This window comes from Nomascus leucogenys, chromosome 16 (assembly GCF_006542625.1).
Source record: "Nomascus leucogenys isolate Asia chromosome 16, Asia_NLE_v1, whole genome shotgun sequence".
Lineage (NCBI taxonomy): Eukaryota > Metazoa > Chordata > Mammalia > Primates > Hylobatidae > Nomascus > Nomascus leucogenys.
Genome location: NC_044396.1, coordinates 37,508,633 through 37,530,145, shown reverse-complemented (window position 1 = coordinate 37,530,145; position 21,513 = coordinate 37,508,633). Strand labels below are relative to the sequence as shown.

General features: G+C 39.8%; 1 protein-coding gene across 4 annotated transcripts; it reads left to right on the top strand.

Moving 5' to 3' along the window:
* The first annotated feature begins 376 nt into the window (after positions 1–376).
* EFCAB1 (EF-hand calcium binding domain 1) lies at positions 377–20,734 on the top strand. Of its 4 annotated transcripts, none has more exons than XM_004090771.3 (6): positions 377–594; positions 5,056–5,160; positions 5,829–5,980; positions 6,524–6,628; positions 10,848–10,933; positions 19,133–20,734. In XM_004090771.3, exons 1-5 carry the CDS (start codon positions 537–539, stop codon positions 10,905–10,907), a joined length of 480 nt encoding a protein of 159 aa, XP_004090819.1. In that variant the 5' UTR covers positions 377–536; the 3' UTR covers positions 10,908–10,933; positions 19,133–20,734. The 4 variants fall into 4 exon arrangements, with proteins under 4 accessions (XP_004090819.1, XP_030650911.1, XP_030650912.1 ...); XM_030795051.1 differs by lacking the exon at positions 19,133–20,734 and adding an exon at positions 4,183–4,338 and having other exon boundaries at positions 420–594; positions 10,848–12,248; XM_030795052.1 differs by lacking the exon at positions 19,133–20,734 and adding an exon at positions 11,015–12,243 and having other exon boundaries at positions 420–594.
* Positions 20,735–21,513: the final 779 nt, after the last annotated feature.

The window sequence follows — 21,513 nt, the reverse complement described above, 5'->3', positions numbered from 1 at the left end:
TCTGGACAGCACCTTGCTATTTTGTGACGCTCCTCCAGCCCCCAAGATGTCCAAAATCTTAGGCCTCCCCTTGAGGCGTGACGCTCACCACCCGAAACACCTCTCATACAGCGTGCACACCACATTTCAGATTTTAATGATTTACACTGCAATCAAGCAAAGAGGCTGTGAACTCAAAAGCCAGCAACAACTGAACATTTAAACTCCAACATCAACAATCAGAATACAGCCTTCAAGGCGGCCAGCTGGGACCCTGCTGGCGGCACCGCGCACCCAGGACCGAGCGCGCGCCGTCGCTGAGCCGATGGGCGGGGCCCAGCTGTTGCCTTGGCCACGTCGCAGGGAGCCTGGGAGCCCATCCGCGGCGGGCCCGAGCCGTTGCCTTGGCTACACCGTTTGTTAGGGCCGCGCACGCGATCAGTAACTGAGATCTCACCGCGTTGCCCCAGGACCAGGGCTCGCTGGGGCCCCGCGAGGGTCTCGGCAGCCGCGCGCCCCGAGGCCCCAGCCGCGGCCCGATTCTCTGAGCGCCAGGCATGAACCGCAAGAAGCTGCAGAAGCTGACGGACACCTTAACTAAAAATTGCAAGCATTGTAAGTAAGAATGTAGTGCTGGACAGGCCAAGGCTCCTGGGCCGAGCCTGGGTCCCACCCTGTGCTAAGGTCCGCTGTTGTTCCTGTTTCCCGCCTCCTGGGCCTCTGTGGGCTACCTACCGCCCCTCCAACCCGGCCCCTTAAGCAGAAGTCAGAGAGGGAATCCCGGGGTGCTAGCTCCTTGGGTTTGATCTTAGGAACCCAGGCCACCGCCTGTAGTGCTACCTACACTCCCACACATGCATTTACTTGCTTCTCCAAGCCTCTTCTTTTACCTGATAGAAACATGTGATGTTAGCCTCAGTGAGGTGTAAAATAAATGCTAAAACCCACTGGTCTCAAGAAAAGTAGCACCATCAACGTAGACCGTGCACTCACCCCGCTTTCTAGCTCGCACATACACCCGCAGGTCCAAGTTCTGGAAGCTTACCAAGAGACCCATAGGAGAAAAAGGTGCTCAACTTCTCAACATCTTTAGGAGAGATTAGTTGTGTCATCTCATCTGTGCCTCAGAACAAGATTTGTTTGGAAACCAGAGTTCAGCACAACTAAACAAGTGGTAAAGAATGGGTTCCCAACTTTAGACTCCCACTTTCCAGTGGCCTCTGGTGTTGAAAGATAAAGGAGACTTTGCAGGTGACAAGATGAGCCCTATTTGAAGGCACCTGCTCTAATCTCGCATTTGAAAGGGTGGTCCTAGAATTTCATGGGAAACTTTGAGTTTATATTCAGACTGAAAAACATAATTGCACTTTAGCAAGGAAGCCGTGGGTGTGGTTTAGATAAGAAAGATAATTGCCTGTCTAGCAAACTTAGAAGTTCTGTATGCTAATTGCAAAACTACTGGCCACTTGAAGAAACAGAAGCAACAATCCCCCAAATATCCGAGTCGCTCAAAAAAGAAGGAATAAACATGTTGATGTAGTTTTAGAAATTATAAGATCTAGTGCATTCTAATTATCATTAGTATCTGATTTAATACCTGGTAAGAAATGCTCTCTTAGTGGATGGTGACATAAATGAATGTTATGGTGTGTGTACGCATCTTAAAATGTTTAGGAAAAAAATCCTGTAATTTAAGGTATTATTACGACTACTATACTCTGATGAGAGTTTTGTTCTGTTATTGCTTTTCTTAAAACACTTTCATTTCTGGGAGAATAGGTATTCTAGTAAACATCTAGTAAACATTTTTGATGAATATTCAAAAACATTGCAATAGCTGCTATACACAATACTGATTTTGTCCCTTTCCGTAAGTTTGAATTTGATTTAGTCTCTGTTCAGTAAGTTTGAATGCATTGCAAACAATCATTCTGTGAACAATCAAAAGGTGAGTGTATATTTTTAAAGGTAAGTAAAAATATGGCAGGAAAAAGTCTGCTCATGATTTCTTTTCTTTACTAAAAAATTTTTAATGAGTCTTACAAACTTAGATGATTATTAGTTAAAGTCTATAGAAATAGTTATAAGTCATGGACATTATAATAATTTTAAATTTTCTTTAACAGAAGAACTTTCCCCTAAAGTTAAATTTTGTTTTAGTTGCAAGACAATAAAGCTATCAAGATTCAATGGATAAATTTTGTAGAATCAAAGAAGAGTGAAAGATCTTAAGAGAGCATCTAGTTCATGCACCGTTCTACAGATATGTTCTGCAGGACACATTTACAGCATTCCAAGAAGATGAAAACTTATTCTTGAATTTTCTTCAGTTTCATTTAATATTGTATTCTAGAATTTAAGAAATGTTTAGCAATAAAAGTTTTCTTATGGCTAACCTTTGATCCTTTGGGTAATAAATTAAACTAATTTTTAAAAATTTTTATTTCAGCTGAGATGGAAAAATGGCTAACCAACATCCCCTCTGCTACCATTTTATATACATGAACAGAGTACATCATTCTTCATGCAGGCTTTTCTTCCCCAACCACTAACAGCTCTTGCTTTTTAAGAGGTTTGTGTGTGTGTGTATGTGGTTACATATAACATGAAATTTACTATTTTAACCATTTTGAGTGCTTAATTTCATGGCATTAAGTACATTCACACTGTTCTGCTTCCATCACCACCATCCACCTCTGTAACTTCTTCATTGTCCCCAGTGGAAACTCTACCCATTAAATGTTAACTCACCATTCCCTCCTCATCCTAGCCCCTGGCAACTACCATTCTACTTTGTCTCTGTAAATCTGACTAAGTACCTTATATAAGAGGAATCATACAATATGTGTCCTTTTCTATCTGGCTTATTTGACTTAGTGCAATGTCCATAAATGTTCATCTATGTGTCAGAATTTCCTTCCTTTTTAAGGCTGAATGATATTTCGTTGTATGAATACGCCACATTTTGTCTATCCATTCCTCCATTGATGGACTCTTGCATCTGTCTTTTGACTGTTGTGAATAATGACACTATGAACATTGTTGTACAGGTTCCTGCTTTCAGTTCTTCTGAGTATGTAAATAGAACTAGAATTCCTGGATCACACGATAATTGTGTTTAATTTTTATGAGGAGCTATCTCATACTGTTTTCCACAGCGACTAACAGCTGTTTTTGAGATCATAACCATTATATTGTTTCCTCCTATTTATTTGCTGAATCTTTTTTCCCAGAGTTTTTACTGTTTCTCTTTAAATGTGGTTCTCCAAACCAGAAATCCCACAAATGCCTGTACTGACCTCTAGGATAAGGTGTGATTTTTCCATTCCTAGATGCTGTCTTCTGTTATACACACACAGGTTTTGTCTTTGTTTGTTAAAATGCTCAATCACAGTTTCAACTGGTTTCAAAATAAATTTTCCCCAACTTCCGCCCATACTTGGTATTTGGGCTTTTATATTATCAAGACCAGGCAATAACCCTTCCACCTACATTCTCAAATGGGGATTGGAACACAAATAATTAACTTGGTATTTATAACCATGGTCCTTTATACAATAATGTGTATGAGCAAGTATCTGTGTGTGTATATATCCTTTAAATAAAAATTTCCTTCCTCCAAACTATTACTGAATAGTTGCATGTTAATTTTTACATAATCCTCAAGAAGAGCCATATTGGGTGCTAAAATATGCTTTAAAGCTTTTTTATTGGAAAACTGGTGACTCTAGTTTCCAAAATCTGGCTTATGAATTCATGAAGCCTAAAGTGAAATGAAAATTGTTACCTAGTTCTCATGAACCTGACATCTATTTCCAGGGAAAAGAAGTTGTAAATCTCATGAATGCCATAGTAAAACTACCAAGAAGAAGTTACCATTCTTTAATCTTACCATTCTTATTTTGAGTCATATTTCTACCAGCCTTGTAGAGTTTAGAATCCAACACCACCATCATTATTCTAGTAACTTGGCTAATAGTATCGTGTTTTTTCCCTAAACATGGGAATTCCTGTTTGGAGGGTATGCTACTTTTTTTATTTCTATTAAGTTAAGGGTCATGAATCTCAAAACAGGAGAGTCTTCTATTGACAATTGCCTATTTGATGTCTTTGATGTTGTTTGTCTGTAAACTTATTGCAAAATTTAAGTTAGAACTTAAAGATTAAGTATTCATTTTTGTTATATCTATTTTATTCTTTCAGTTAATAAATTTGAAGTGAACTGTCTTATAAAGCTTTTTTATGACTTGGTGGGAGGAGTAGAGAGGCAAGGTCTGGTTAATGGACTGGATCGTAATGCATTTCGAAACATCCTGCATGTGACATTTGGAATGACAGATGACATGATTATGGACAGAGGTAAGAGATGCACAAGATTCAAATTAGCCAAATCCAGCCATAACTGGAAAAAAAAAAAAGGGTTTGGTGCTTGGACATCCTCTTGGTAGGAAGCTTAGTGTTTTGCATTCCCAGTGTCATTGGAATATACAAATTTAATTTTGAAAAGATCATAGAAAAGGAGGTAATATTGGCTTTATTTTGTGTATTTAAGAAGACGACAAAGTCATGTTGACTAACTACCTTTCTCTTACCTTATATCAGAAAACCTAAAACATTTCGGTTTCTACTGAATAAACATAATAAATAGAATAGTTTTAAAAGGACATTTACATTCTTTACATCATAGAAGATATTTCAGTGACAAGATATAATTCTATGCATCAAGTAATGACTTGAGTAACAAAAATATAAAGTATTTTATTTATATTAGTATATTTAACATCTAATTAATATGATCAACATATTTTATAGCAACATACTTATTATTAAATAATGATTAATATACTTAGACTTTGAGAATTGTATTTGTTCCCACAAAAACATTTTAAAAATTGAATGTTTAATTAGAGTTTCATGATATTATGATGTCTTAGTTTCCTCTTTCGTCAAATGAGAATATTGGACTGTACAAGCTGAAGTGTTCTCTTAATTTTAAAAGTGAGTGATGCCAATGTAGATACTTTACTGAGAGTTATCATGCAGGACAGGTGTTCCATTTAACCTCTCTCCCTTTAGTATTCCGAAGTTTTGATAAAGATAATGATGGCTGTGTAAATGTATTGGAGTGGATTCACGGATTATCACTGTTTCTTCGAGGATCTTTGGAAGAAAAAATGAAATGTAAGATTGCAGGTTGTCCTATTGGTTCGTACATTATGAATAACATATCTAAAGCACTTAAATCAGTGTCCTTCAACCCAGACAGTAAAGTGGGTTTGTTGGTTGGCTGGTTAGTTGGTTTGAATCCCACTAGCCTATTTTATGGAATGAATTCAAGTCAATAAAATATGAAAGAAAGTTAATAAAAAGAAAACTCAAGTGATTCTGAGGAGTAATTTATGCCTGGGAATACTCCATAGGCATTACTACACACGCTAATTATGTACATATACATTTATATATTAAGCATTTGACAGATTTCATTACTTGAATTGTAACCATAAAACTAGAGAATATTGATTCAAGTGTTCTTATTCTTAATTAACTCTCAATTAATTCTGATGAACTCTGCTTATGAGGCATATTTCAATCAGTTTTCCAAGAGTTTCAAGGTGAAGATATTCAAGTTACTGTTCCTTGGTATGCTTTTTCATAATTGAGAGTCAGGAAATATTTTCTAAGGATTATTGTATATATCCTACTATACATTGACACTTACAATGGAAATCAGGCTGCACTAAGACCTGTGGGTACAGCATCAAGATAGAACTTGGCCCTGAAAACTTTATCAGAGAAAATATTACCTTACTGATAGCATCAAATTCATAATTTGTTATTTTTTTAAAAAGATTGCTTTGAAGTGTTTGATTTGAATGGTGATGGATTCATTTCAAAGGAGGAAATGTTTCACATGTTGAAGAACAGCCTTCTCAAACAGCCATCTGAGGAAGACCCTGATGAAGGAATTAAAGATTTGGTTGAAATAACACTTAAGAAAATGGTAAATATGGGTAATGTCAAGTTTTCTATTAAAATTTGTGGGCCAGATATGGGCTAGAAATAAGAATTCAAATTATTATAATTTTCAATTCCCTGCTTGCTTAAATAAAACACATAAATTATGCTCCTCAATATAATATTAATAGTTCTTTTCAGTTTCACCACCTAACCTCTTTTTTTTTTTTCTGTCACCCAGACTGGAGTGCAGTGGCATGATCACAGCTCACTACATCATCAAACTCTCAGGCTCAAGCAATTCTCCTGCCTCAGCCTCCCAAGTATCTGGGACTACAGGCGCACACCACCATGCCCAGCTAATTTTTTTTTTAATAGAGATGAGGTCTCACTATGTTGCCAAGGATGGTCTCAAACTTCTGGCCTCAAGGAATCACCCCGCCTTAGCCTCCCAAAGTGCTATGATTACAGGCCTGAGCCACCGTCCCCAGCCTAGCACATTTTTTTAAATTAACACTTGAGTATGAAAAGGGCATGTATTTGCCGTAATCATTTTATGTGTTGCCTAACATGTTTCTCATTCCTCTAGGATCATGACCATGATGGGAAGCTGTCTTTTGCAGACTATGAACTGGCTGTGAGAGAAGAGACTCTTCTACTGGAGGCCTTTGGGCCATGTCTTCCTGATCCAAAGGTACTGATATGACTTTCCCTGAACAGTAACCAAAGTAGAATGTAGAACAACCCAGTACTTCTTGATTTAATGGGTAGTGGATCAGACAAATCCTGTCCACCCAGAAAGAACACCTTTTAAATACAGAAAGCCCACTGAATAACCTGCTGATTCATTTCATGGTACTGTTGTGGTCCGGTGCTGTGTTTCGTTCATTAACTCATTTATGTCAGAAACAATTAATGAGGTTTAATGTGTGCCAGAAGCACAGATGAAAGGCTCAGTGGTTTTACTCAAGGGCTCATATTTTCCGGTGAAAATAATTACACAAGAGTATGATACGTATTATTACAATGATACTTAATTACTTTTATGTTCTTCATCAATGCCAGGCAACGTTATAAACACTAAGCCTCATATTGCCTCATTTAATCCCCATAACAACCCTGTGAAGTAGGTAGTAATATTAGCCTCATTTTCCAGATGAGGAAACCAAGGCTTGGAGAGTTTAGGCACCTTGTCCAAGTTTACTCACTTATTAGTGGAATACCCTGGGTACTCTGGTGCCAGAGTCATAGAGATATGTGTAGAGTGTTGTGGAACTTGAGAAGAGGTCATCTACACAGCTGTATGGGAGGACTGGTAAATGGCTGGTAGGGCAGGAAGCTTATCAGAGTAACTGGTTTTCAAAGGACAAAATAGCCAGGTCAGATGGGGAAAAATAATCTGAGCAATGGATGATGTATGCACAAAAGATAGACAGAGAGAGACAGAGAGAGAGAAAGAAAGAGAGATGGAGCAAGAGATGCAAGTGCATCTGCACTGGACGAGGTTTTGGCGTGCTCTGAGGCTGGTGATGAGGCTGCAGAAGCACAGCTTGTGGAGCTTGGAGCTCAGATTTAGTCTTGAAGGTGATGAGGCATCCCTGGAAGATTGAGGCAGGTGGTGTGATATGATATAGAAACAGTGTCACTCTTCCCAGCCCTAGCATGTGTCTCCTGCCGCCTACTCAACATGTCCACTTAGATCTCCTCAACACATTTTTTACTTTTTCCCAAAACTCACCCCTCCCCCAGTCTTCCCTATCTCAATAAGTGGCAACCACATATGCCCAGTTGTTCAGTCAAAACCTAGGGGCCATCTTTAATTTCTCTCTTTTAACACTGTTAGCTACACCTCCAAAATATGTCCTTGAATATAGCCTCTTCTCTTCACATCTGTTTGCCACCACTCTAAGTTAAGCCACTGTCACATGTTACCTAGCCTAGATTGTTAGCTTTCTGGCTTCCACTGTCATCCCCTACTGATTTTTCTCTAAAATATCCAGTATGTTTAAAATGCAAATGCTGTCAGGCCCCTCCCATGCTCAAAACCCCCCAGAGGGTTCTGAAGTGGACCCAGTGGGCCATTTCCCTCTCTCTACCCACATGTCCTATCATCTCCCTTCTCTCTTGCTGCTGGAGCCACAGCTTCTGGCTCATGTGCCTTCTCCATGCCTGTGTGCTTGCTGCTGCCTCTGTCCAGAAGCCCTTTCCGCAGACCCTCCTGGGCCTCATTTTCTCACTTCATCCAGTCTCTGCTCCAATGCCACTTCCTCACAGAGCCCTGTCTTGACCATCTTAACAATCTTCCCTCTTCATCCCCTAGCCCTGCTTTCTTTCTTTTTCTTAGCAGCTCTTTTTATTACCTAGGTATATCTGTCTCACCATGTAGATGTCAGCTTACTGAGGCCAGGAACTTAGTCTTTGTTTCACTGTGTTTCCCCATTCCCTGTGTGTAGCACATGGTGTGTGTCTAGTAATGAGAGATGGATGGATGGATGGATGGATGGATGGATGGATGGATGGAGTGGATGGATGGATGGATGGATGGATAGATGGAAGGATGGATGGATGGATGGGTGATGTGGATGTGTGGGTGGGTAGATGGATGGGTGAATGGGTGAATGGATGAATGGATGGTTGAGGTGAGTGGGTAGATGGATGGATGGGTGTGTGGATGGATGGATGGATGGATGGATGACTGGATGGATAGATGAGGTGGATGGATGGGTGGATGGATGGATAGATGAATGGATGGATGACTGGATGGATGAGGTGGGTGGATAGGTGAAGTGGGTGGTTGGTTATATGGACTGTTGGATGGGTGGGTGGGTGAATGGATAGGTGGGTGAGTAGGTAGATAGATAGATAGGTAGATAGATAGATAGATGGATGGATAGATAGATACATGGATAGATGGGTGGATGCATGGATGGATGATGGATGGATGGATGATGAACTGGGTTGATGGGTGAGTTGGGTGGGTAAGTGGGTAGATGGATGGTGGATGGATGGATGGACGATGGATGGATGGATGGATGATGAACTGGGTTGATGGGTGAGGTGGGTGGGTAAGTGGGTAGATGGATGGGTGGATGGATGGATGGATGGGTGAGGTGAGTAGATGGATGGGTGAGGTTGGTGTGTGGGTAGATGGATGGGTGGATGGGTGGATGGATGGATGCATGGATGGATGAGGTGGGTGGATGGGTGAGGTGGATGGGTGGGTAGATGGATGGGTAGATGAAAAGATGAGTGGGTGGGTGGAAGGACGGATGGATGGGTGAGGTGAATGTGTGGGTAGGTAGATGGATGGATAGATGGGTGGATGGATGGATGGATGGATGGATGGATGGATGAATGGATGGATGAGATGGATTGATGGGTGAGGTAGGTGGGCAGGTAGATGGATGAGTGGATGGATGGGTGAGGTGAGCAGATGGATGGGTGAGGTGGGTGAATAAATGGATGGGCAGATGAAATGATGAGTGGGTGGACGGATGGATGAGGTGAATGGCTGTGTAGGTAGATGGATGGATAGATGGGTGGATGGATAGATGGATGGATGGATGGATGGATGGATGGATGGATGGATAGATGATGGATGGATGGATGGATGAAGTGAATGGGAGGGTGGGTAGATAGATGGATGGATGAGTGGATGGATGGGTGGATGGGGTGGGTGGGTGTATGGATGGATGGATGGATGGAGTGGGTGGGTAGATGGATGGGTGGATGGATGAATGGATGAGGCGGATGGATGGGTGAGGTGGGTGGGTGGGTCTCAGAAGTGTCGGATGGGGAGCTCTGGATCTCTCCATCTCCTCAGGAGCTATTTCATCATTTACCTTTATCTTTATACCACATCTTCAATCTCTTCCCTTCCCATTAGAATTTTATTATTTATTTATTTATTTAGACGGAGTTTCACTCTTGTTGCCCAGGCTGGAGTGCAATGGCACAATCTCAGCTCACCGCGACCTCCGCCTCCCAGGTTCAAGTGATTCTCCTGCCTCAGCCTCCTGACTAGCTGGGATTAGAGGCATGCACCACCACGCCTGGCTAATTTTATATTTTTTAGTAGAGACGGGGTTTCTCCATGTTGGTCAGGCTGGGCTCGGACTCCCGACCTCAAGTGATCTGTTCACCTCGGCCTCCCAAAGTGTTGGGATTACAGGCGTGAGCCACTGCGCCCGGCTCCCATTAGAATTTTAAAAGATTCAAAACTGTCCCATCTGAAAAGCAAAATGAAAGAACGAGAGAAAGAAGGAAAGAAAAGGAGAGAACTTACCTTAATTTCACACTTATTACTTCTATTTCTTATATAATGGCTTTCCTTCTCAAAGCCTAGCTTCTTGAAAGAATTGTCCAGATTTAATACCTAACTACTATCACTTCTTCCCATCTACCCCTGAATCTGCTATTGCAAGGTCACCCTCCCACCTTGTGAATAAATCCCTTGAATGCTCTTGGCTTCTTACCTTACTGAACCACATCCCCCTCACCCTCGGTTCTCAGTACAGCCTTCCTGCTCCAGAGAGTGCCTCGTTCCCAACCAAGGCCTGGCTGTGCCTTGATTGTTCCTACTGGACTCCCATAGTCCACCATGGGCCTTTCCCTACCATAACCCATGCAGCCCTCACTGATTCTTGCCAGTTTCTGGCCAGTCTCTGCCACCAGGCTGGAGACTTTTGGAGAGTTGGGTCAATTGGTCTTGCTCATCTTTGTGGCCACATAACCGAGCACTGTGTTTTGAGTGTAGTCATGAGATCTGTGAATGAAATGAATGAACACCAGAAGTTCTCGATGCCCACTCACCCTCAGTTTTCCTCTCTCTACACTAAGGAGACATACAGAATATTTTGTGTTGTTCTACCTTTTTTGGAAATTTATACTAAATTGCGTACCTTTTTTTACAGAGCCAGATGGAATTTGAAGCTCAAGTATTCAAAGATCCAAATGAATTCAATGATATGTGAATATCTAAATGTCTATATTGTCTCAAGTGAGTAAAAAAGGAGGCACATATGTATTGCTTATTTTTTCTATTTAGTTCAGAAAAATGATGTTGAATTGTGTGTTTCAGGGTGAAGATGAGGTTCACTTATGTATATCATTTAACATCACTGTAAGATGCAATTAAAATAGATGGAAGACAAGAAGTCCCTTATTAGATGATGGGTTTGGCAAGACAGTTAACTTTTCTATAGATATTTTGTCACATAGACTATCTGTCGAAGCACATAACTGGCATAAAACCTTTGGGTTCATTAAATGAATAGAGAGATTACGTAATTATGAATTGTTAATACAAATATTCTGCATGTCAGAAAGAAGCTGAGTGTACACTGAAAAATCATTGAAACTACTGGATTTCCTTTGAAACAATAAATAATGAAGATGGCATCAAAAGAATAAGAGTATTCTCTTATTGAGCATTGAAACGCCTTTCTGGTAGGCATTGAGGGAGATCTAGGGAGATGAAAGATACATGGAAATCATATTATATTGAAATGTAGTATGACTTGCATTATTGTTTGAGGCTTTGGCTAAATAACCTTACTGATTGTAAGCACCTGAAGGCAAGGGTTTTATCCACCACATCTTTGTCTTCCATAGCATTTAGTCCTCTGCATACAATGGGCTGTCCACAATTACTGTAGATTGGACTGAAAACCAAAAAGTACCACAAGATAAATGCAAACTCTTGGTGAGCAGAGGGAGAACATGTACTGAGTTTCTTAGGTTTCATGGCTAATGCATTGGCACAGCTTTCAGTGTATCCCTGCAGTCCTTCCAGATAGTCCCTGCCCCATGCATTGCAGATGGTTGCCAAAGCCCCCCTCTGTCCTGGCACCCAGTGTTCCTCCATCCTGCCTCCACGTATTACCCCCTTGCCACTGCCTGAGTGTACCATAGTGTCTCCATCCCCCAACTGCCTGGAGTTCCCCTTGTGTACCCCCTTTTCAGGGCACGTCCTAACTGTGCCCTGCTGGCTGTGACCTCCTGAAGACAGACCTGGCTTCTCCCTGCATCCGGCTCCCCAGCACGAGCTGTGGGCATCCTGAGAAGCCTGAGAAAGACAGGGCCAGGTTAGGCTTGGGTGAGCTGCTTTCTGCCTTCTTGGTACACACAGTAAGCAGTGGAGAGGCGTGTTACACCGTATCTGTTCTATCCTCATCTAAATACTGAGAGGCTAGTTGGGATAGTAAATCTTTCTTACTACATATGCATTAAGTTTAAGTAAAAGAGAATATTGTGTGGAAAAAATGCACTGTTACTAATAAATGGAATAAACAGATCCATGAAATAAAAGAAAACATATTTTACTGTCCAAGTTTTTTTATATTTTAGATTCTTACACAGATGGACTTTGACACAATTTTTCTATTTGCAGTAAATATAAATAATGCAGCACACAATGCTTTTCTATCTTTATTGAGGGATAATTGACAATTTAAAACTGTATATATTTAAGGTATACGACTTGATGTTTTTATATTTGTATGCATTGTGAAGTAATCACCACAGTCAAGTTAATTAACACATGCACCACCTCACATAGTTACCATTTTTCTTTTTGTGTGTGTTAGCCACCCTTAGAGCAAATTTCAAATATATAATACTCTTAACTATAGTCACATTGCTGTTTATTACATCTCCAGAACTTATTCATCTTTCATAACTGAAATCTTGTAGTCTTTTACCAACATCCCCCCATTTTGCCCCACCCTACTATCCCCAGCCCTTGAAAACCACCATTCTACTCTCTCCTGCTATGAGTTTTGCCCTTTTAGGTCCCTCTTATAAGTGAGAACATGCAGTATTTGTTTTTTTCTGTTTCTGGCTTATTTCGATTAGCATAATGTCCTCTAGGTTCATCCATGTTGTTGGAAATGACATAATTTCCTTCTTTTTAAAAGCAGAAAGATATTTCATTTGTGTGTGTGTGTGTGTGTGTGTGTGTGTGTAATGGGGAGACAGGGACCCTATGATGCACTTAGGCAGTGGCATGGGGCAAAATGTGGAGTTAGGGTGGAGGGATACTGGGTGCCAGGACAGAGGGGGGCTTTGCCCCCAACTGCAATGCACGGGGCAGTGATTGCCTGGAAGGACTCTAGGGATACACTGAAAACTGTGCCATGTGTATATACACACACACATATACATATATGTATTTCATATATTCATTTATTCATTGACAGTTATTTGGGTAGTTTCCATATCATGGCTACTGTGACTACACTGAAATAAACATAAGGACACAGATTTCTCTTCATGAGACTGATTTTATTTTCTTTGGTTGTATACCTTAGAAGTGGTATTTCTGGATCAAATGGTAGTCCCACTTTTAATTTTGTGAAGAGTCTCTATACTGCTTTCTATACTAGCTGTACCAATTTGCATTCCCACCAGTAATTTACAGGATTCTCTTTTCTCCATATCCTTGTCAGCCCTTGTTATCATTTATCCTAGTGATAATGGCCTCTGTAAGAGGGGATATCTGATTCTGGTTTTGATCTGCATTTACCTGATCACTTTTTCATAGACCTGTTGATCATTGCTATTATCTTTGAAAAATGTGTAGTCAGGTTCTTTGCACATTTCTAAATCAGGTTTTGGGGGGTTTATGTTTGTTTGGTTTTTGTTGTTGCTATTGAGTTGTAGGTGTTTCTTATATATTTTAGACATTAACCACTTAGCAAATATATGATTTGCAAATATTTTCTCCAGTGGTTGCCTTTTCACTGTTGATTATTTCCTTTTCTGTGCAGATTTGTTTTTAAGTTTAATTCAATCCCACTTATTTTTGCTGCCTATGTTTTTGTCATCATATCCAAAAATCATTGCCCAGACTAATGTCATGAAGCTTTTCTTCTGTGTTGTCTTCTAATAGGTTTACAGCTGCAAGTCAACATTTAAGTCTTTAATCCACTTTGAGTTGATTTTTGTATATGTTGTGAGATGGGGTCCAATTTCATTCTTTTGATGTGCAAATCCAATTGTCCCAACACCATTTTGTGAAGAGACTCTCCTTTCCCTGTTGTGTATTCTTGGCACCTTTGTGGAAGATCAGTTGACTGTAGATGCTTGGATTTATTTTAGGCCTGTCTTGTGTTCCATTGGTCTATATGTTTGTTTTTATGCCAGTACCAAGCTGTTTTGATTACTAAAGCAGTGTATTTTGAAATCAGGAAGTATGATGTCTTCAGCTTTGTTCCTCTTGCTCAGGATTGCTTTGGCTATTTAGGGTCTTTTCTTGTTCCATATGAATTTTAGGATTGTTTTTTCTCTTTCTGTGAAGAATGCCATTGGGATTTTGATAAGGATTGTATTGAATCCGTATATCACTTTGGGTAGTACAAACATTTTAATAATATAAATTCTTCCAGTTCATGAATATGAGATACCCTTTTATTGGTCTGTATTTTCTTTAATTTCCTTCGTCATTGCCTCTATAATTTTCAGTGTATAAGATTTTCACCTCTTTGGTTAAGTTTATTACTATTTTTTATTTTTTTTGCTGCCATTAGGAATGAGTCTTTTATTAATTTTTTTCAGATAGCTCATTTGTGGGTAGAAACATAACTGATTTTTGTAAGTTGATTTCGTGTCCTGCAGCTTTATGAAATTCACTTATTTGTTCTAACAGTGTGTTGTTGTTGCTGTTGTTGTTGTTGTCATTGTTGTGTTTGTAGGGTTTTCTACATATATGATGATGATATTTCAAAATAGAGGCAATTTTACTCCTTCCTCTCTAACTTGGATGCTTTATTGGGGGAACCTGCCCCCAGTATTTCAATTTAGGTTCTTTCTATTTTCCGTAAGTGTCGGCCGGCTGAGAAATAAAGAGAGACAGTACAAAGAGAGGAATTTTACAGCTGGGCCACCGGGGGTGACTTCACATATCAGTACAACCATGATGCCCACCTCAGTCTCAGACCAGCAAGTTTTTATTAAGGGTTTCAAAAGGGGAGGGGCTGTAAGAATAGGGAGTAGGTACAAAATCACATGCTTCAAAGGGCAAAAAGCAGAACTACTAATAAGAGTCTAAAAGATCACATGCTTCTGAGGGAATAGGACAAAGGGAAAAAGCAGAACCATTGATAAGGGTCTATGTTCAGCGGTGCACGTATTGTCTTGATAAACATCTTAAACAACAGAAAATGGGGTTCCAGAGCAGAGAACCCGTCTGACCACAAATTGACCAGGGCAGAGTTTTTTCCCCACCCTAGTAAGCCTGAGGGTACTGCAGGAGACCAGGGCATATCTCAGTCCTTATCTCAACCGCACAAGACAGCCATTCCCAGAGCGGCCATTTATAGACCTTCCCCCAGGAATGCATTCCTTCCCCAGGGTATTAATATTCCTTGCTAGAAAAAGAACTTAGTGATACCTTCCCTACTTGCATGTCCGTTTATAGGCTGTCTGCAAGAAGAAAAATATGGCTCTTTTTGCCCGACCCCGCAGGCAGTCAGACCTTATGGTTGTCTTCCCTTGTTCCCTAAAAATCGCTGTTATTCTGTTCTTTTTCAAGGTGCATTGAAATCATATTGTTCAAACACACGTTTTACAATTAATTTGTACAGTTAACACAATTATCACAGTGGTCTGAGGTGATGTACATCTTCAGCTTACAAAGATAACAGGATTAAGAGATTAAAGTAAAAACAGGCATAAGAAATTATAAAAGTATTATTTGGGAACTGATAAATATCCCTGAAATCTTCACAATTTATGTTCCACTGCCACAGCTCTAGCCGGTCCCTCCATTCAGGGTCCCTGACTTCCCACAACAATGCTTTAACTTCTTTTACTTGTCTAATTGCTTTGGCTAGAACTTCCAGTACTATGTAAAATAGAAATGGCAAGAATGAGCACCATTTCTACCAGATATTTGACAGAAAGTTTTTTTATTTTAACGATGATGTTAGCTGTGGGCTTTTCATACATGGCCTTTCTTGTGTTGAGGTAAGTTCCTAGTGTACTTATTTTATTCAGGGATTTTCATCATGAATGGTTGTTGAACTTTGTTAAATGCTTTATTTCTGCATCTGTTGAGATGATAGTGAGGTTGCTTTCCTTTTTGTGATTGTGTTGTATCACATTAATTGATTTGCATATGCTGAAGCATCTTTGCATCCCAGGGATGAATCCCACCTGGTCATGGCATTATGATCTTTTTAATGCACGGTTGAATTCAGTTCACTAGTATTCTATTGAAGATTTTTGTTCCAATGTTCATCAGGGATATTGGCCTGTAGTTTTCTTTTCTTGTGCTATTATTGTCTGATTTGGAATCAAGTTGATATTGGCCTCAAGAAAGGAGTTTTTGAAAGTGTGCCCTTTTTTTCCATTTTTTTAGAGGAGTTTTAAAAATAAAAGAATTGGTATTCATTCTTCTTAGTATGTTGGGTAGAATTCACCTAGAAAGCCACCTGGTCTGGACCTTTCTTTATTAGGAACTTTCTGATTACTGATTCAGTCTCCTTATTTGTTATTGGCCTGTTCAGGCTTTCTGTTTCTTCCTAATTCAGTTGGGTAGGTTATATATTTCTAGGAATTTATCCATTTCTTCTGTTATCCAATTTGGGCATAGTAATTTTTCATTGCCTTTTATGATCATTTTTATTTCTGAAGCATCCATTGTAATGGCTCCTCTTTCATTTATGATTTTGAGTCTTTTTTTTTCTTAGTCTGCCCAGGTGTTTGTCAATTTTGTTTATCTTTTCAAAAAACCAAGTCTTAGTTTTGTTAATTTTTTTCTGTCCCCTATTTATTTCTGCTTTTATCTTTATTACTTCTTTCCTTCTGCTAACTTTGGGCTTAGTTTGTTCTTTTCTTCTGGTTTTTTGAGGTGTATAGTTAGGTTTTTTTTACCTGAGATCTCTATTCTTTTTTAATGTAGACATTTATCATTGTAAACTTTCCTCAGTACTACTTTTGCTGCATTGTATAAGTTTTGTGTTGTGTTTTTGTTTTTGTTTGTCTTGAGATAATTTTTAAATTCCCTTTGATTTCCTCTTTGAACAAATAGCTGTTCAAAAATGTGTTGTTTACTTTCTATATATTTGCGAATTTGCCCATTTTCTTACTGTTATTGATTTCTAGTTTCATTCTGTTACTGTTGGAAAAGATACTTGTAATGATTTCAGTGTTCTTAAATTTGTTAAGATTTGTTTTGTTACCTAACATGATCTAATATTACATGTATGCTTGAGAAGATTGTATTCTTTTGTTGTTGGATAGAAAGTTCTGTACATGTCTGTTAGGTCTTTTCATCCATAGTGTTGTGCAAGTCATCTGTTTACTGATTTTCTGTCTGGATGTTTTATCCATTATTGTAAGTGGGATATTAAAGTACCTTACTATTACCATATTGCTATAAATTTATTCATTGAGATCTGTCAATATTTGCTTTATATACTTTAGGTGCTCTAATATTGGTTGCATATATATTTAAAACTATTATATGTGCCTGTTGAATTGACCATTTCTCAGTCCTTTGTCTTAAGATAACTTTTTACTTAATACTTCTTTTATCTGATATAAGCATAATCACCCCTGCTTTCTTTTGGTTACCATTTGCATGGAATATCTTTTTCCATCCTTTAACTTTCCTCCTATATGCGCCTTTAAATTTAAAGCAAGTCTCTTGTGGACAGCATGTTGCTGGATCTTTTTAAAATCTGTTCAACCACTCTATGCCTTTTGGTTGGGCAGCTTAATCTATAATCATTTAAAGCAACCATTAATAGCTATGTACCTATTATTGCCATTTTATTGTTTTCTGTTTGGCAGTTGTTTTCTCTTTGATTTGATGATGTTTTGTAATGATTGATTTTGGGTTTTTTTGTGTATATATCAATTATAGGGGTTTTGGTAGTTATTTCAAGGCTTGCATAAAATATCTTGTCTATTTTAAGCTGATAACAATTTACCTTTGATCACACACAAAAACTATACTTTTAATCCTCCCACACATTTTATGTTCTTGTAATCAGTTTGCTTCTTTGTACATTGTGTGTCTCTTACTAAATGTTTATCTTTTAACTTTTATGTTAGGGTTAACAGTAATTTACATACTACAGTGTTGCATTATTCTGTATTTGTCTACATATTTATCTTTACCAATGAAGTTTATGCTTTCATGTGTTTTCATGTTGCTGCTTACCATGTTTTTATTTCAAATTGAAGAGCTCTCTACCATTTTTGTAAGTGAGTTTTAGTTGTAACAAACTTCCTGTTTTTGTTTATTTGGGAAAGACTTGATCGCTCCCTTTTTAAAGTATAATTTTGCAGGTATAGTATTCTTGATTGGCAGAGTTTTTTTATTTTCTTTCAGTACTTTGAATTTGTTATCTCACTCTTCCCTGGTCTACAGGGTTTTTGCTGAGAAATCCATTGATAGTCTTATCCACATTGCCTTATATGTGATGTCACTTTTCTCTTGCTGCTTTCAAAATGCTCTTTGTTCTTGACTTCTGACAATTTGATTATAATGTATCTCATTGTACCCTTCTTTGGGTTGACCCTATTTTTAGGCCCTTTGTGTTTCTTTTATTTTTTTTTTTAGATGTAGTTTCACTCTTGTTGCCCAGGCTGGAGTGCAATGGTGCAATCTCGGCTCACTGCAACCTCTGCCTCCCGGATTCAAGTGATTCTCCTGCCTCAGCCTCCCAAGTAGCTGGGATTACAGGCACGTGCCACCACGCCCGGCTAATTTTGTATTTTTAGTCAAGACAGGGTTTCTCCATGTTGGTCAGGCTGGTCCTTTGCATTTCTTTAATCTGGGCGTTCATTTCTCTCCCAAGATTTGGGAAGTTTTCAGCCGTTAATTATTTAAGTAAAATTCCTGACTCTCTTCTCCTTCTGATACTTTCACAATGCATATATTGGTTCACTTGATTATGGCCCATAAATCCTGTAGGATTTCATCATTCTTTTTTATTTTTTTTTCCTTTTTCTCCCCTGACTGGATAATCTCAAATGACCTGTCTTCAGATTCACAGATTCCTCCTTCTGCTTCATTGAATCTTTTCTTAAGGCTGGCTGTCTGTTGCATTTTCAGTTTCATTCATTGTACTTATCAGCTTCAGAAATTCTGGGTTTTTTAATGACTTTTATCTCCCTGTTGAACTTATAGTTTTGTTCATGTGTTGTTTTCCTGATTGAGTTGTCTGAGGCCGTGTTCTCTTGAAAGATGACAACGTGCTAGCAGCCCTCGCTGGCTCCTGGCGCCTCCTCGGCCTTGAAGTCCACCCTGTCCATGCTTGAGGAGCCCTTCATCCTGCCACTGCACTGTGGAAGCCCCTCTCTGGGCAGGCCTAGGCCAGAGCCGGCTCTCTCTGCTTGTGGGGAGGTGTGGAGGGAGAGAGGCAGGCTGGAACCGGGGCTGCACATGGTGCCTAAGGGCCTGCACGAGTTCCGGGTGGGCGCCGGCTCAGCGGGCCTGCACTCGGAGCGGCCAGCCCTGGGCAGTGAGGGGCTTAGCACCCGGACCAACAGCTGCGTAGGGTGCGCCGGGTCCCCCAGCACTGCCGGCCCGCCTGAGCAGCGCTAGAAAATTCTCGCCAGGCCTCAGCTGCCTCCCCAAGGGGCAGGGGGCGGGACCTGCAGCCCGCCACCCCCCAGCCCAGCCCCGACCTGCCCCGGTGGGCTCCTGCTCCGCCCGAACCTCCCCGACGGGCTCCGCCCCCTGCTCTGCAGCGCCTGGTCCCATGGACTGCCCAAGGGCTGAGGAGTGCAGGTGTGCGGCTTACAGCTTACTAGGCTTCTTTAAACCAATCATTTTGAATTCTTTGTCAGGAAATTCAAGGATTTCCATTTCCTTGGGGTTGGTTACTGGAAAATCAGTCATGTTTCATTGGTTTTATATGTTTCTTGTAGCTTTGCATTTATATCTACACACGAAGGAACAGTCACCTCTTCCACACTTTCATGGGCTGGCTTTGGTGGGGAAAGACCTTCACCTATTGGCGGGTATGAAGGCACCAGCTGGGGTGTGACAGCTCTGGCTCCAGGTGGATACAACTTGGAATCTGGGCAGCTTAATCAGCTGGAGTCAGCCTCAGTGAAGACTGTGGGCACCATCAGTCATAAAAACTGTGGGTGTCCATGATGGTGACAAAAGCTGCTGGGGTCCTCAGGGGTGAAGGCTGCTGGACTTCTGCTCTCCTTTTTCCCCACAGAGAGAGGTCACAGCCAAAACGATCTCCTTTGTTGCCAAGCTATGCCAGGGTAGAAGATGAGGTGATGCAGATAAAACGCTTCCAACACTTTTATATACAGCTGTCCTTGGTTTGGGGGTGCTTTAATGGGTTCCTGCAGTTTCTTCATTATACTCTGGAGTATTCCCAGAGCTATTTTTGTTGGCAAGTAGCTGTTAAATTCTTGCTTTTGTTGGGGAGACAAGAGCTGGGATCTCCTAGTGTATCATCTTGCTGATATTATTTGTCTGCTTTTAATTTTTTAACTAATTTTTCTGATTACAAAGTAATTGAGGTTCTCTGAAGAATATTTCAGATATTTAGGAAATTTTAAAATAAGATGAAAATATCGATTAATATTCTGGTGTAAATCCTTCCAGACTTTTACAATGCATTTGTAAGTGCACCTACATTTTTGCAAAGAGAATACTGTATTTTTCAGATGATCACATTGAAAATGCACTTTTGTCTTGGTGTACTACTATTTTGTGAACATTTTTTGAGGTCATTATTTGTCTGTAGCTTGACTTGTAATGGCTGCCTGGTATTCCATCATGACTGACTTTATTAAACCACTTTCCTGCCATTGACATGTCAGATGTTTCCACATTTTTGCTATTATAAATAATTCTAATACTGAACACCCCCTGTAGATAAACCTTTTCACATAGCACAGTGCTTACTTTCTTGGAATAAGTTTGTAAAAGTAGAATTGTTGGGTTAGAGTCTCTGCATAATTCTGAGATTTCTAGCACATGTTGCCAGATCACTCATCAGGAAAGGCTTCCAACTGAACTGCCATCCCCAATGTATGAGACTCCCTTTCCCTGCAATATACATTCTTTTAATTTCCTTACCAGTATCACGGACCGTCATGATCATGATTTTAATTTATCATTTAAAGTACTAATCTTAGACATCTGTACCTAAACTTTTTACTGTATGTTGAGTATATACTGACCTCCATATGAATAACCCTCTTTTATTACTTGCCATTATTTAAACCTAAAAGATGTTAACAACAAAAAACCTAAATAATTTTAATCCAGCTTAAGATGATCATGGCACTTGACTGTAAGAATTCATAAGCTCTGTTCAAGAGCATCTCAATATATCTAGAACACATCTCCTCTGCTGTTCATCATAAACTGCCCAAATCACTTCCTTGTGCTGCAATATCTAGATTGATGGATTCTCTTAATTTCACTACCGTACCAACTCAGAAATGATTGTAACACTGAAGGTTCACTCACCACATAGTAAGGGTATCTGAATACCCTTGGGGTAGCTTAAAGGAAGAGCTGTCTCTCCCCTCTTGTCCATTCTATGCCCTCACCTCCCGACTGCTAGGCTTGGCCTGACTTTTTTCCCCGCT

Bases quoted from the DNA above. Each gene is read 5' to 3' on its own strand.
- EFCAB1 (XM_030795051.1), top strand. From the start codon at position 537: ATGAACCGCAAGAAGCTGCAGAAGCTGACGGACACCTTAACTAAAAAT. The intron at 595-4,182 runs GTAAGTAAGAAT...TTATTCTTTCAG, and splicing joins AACTAAAAATTGCAAGCATT to TTAATAAATTTGAAGTGAAC. The intron at 4,339-5,055 runs GTAAGAGATGCA...CTCTCCCTTTAG, and splicing joins TGACATGATTATGGACAGAG to TATTCCGAAGTTTTGATAAA.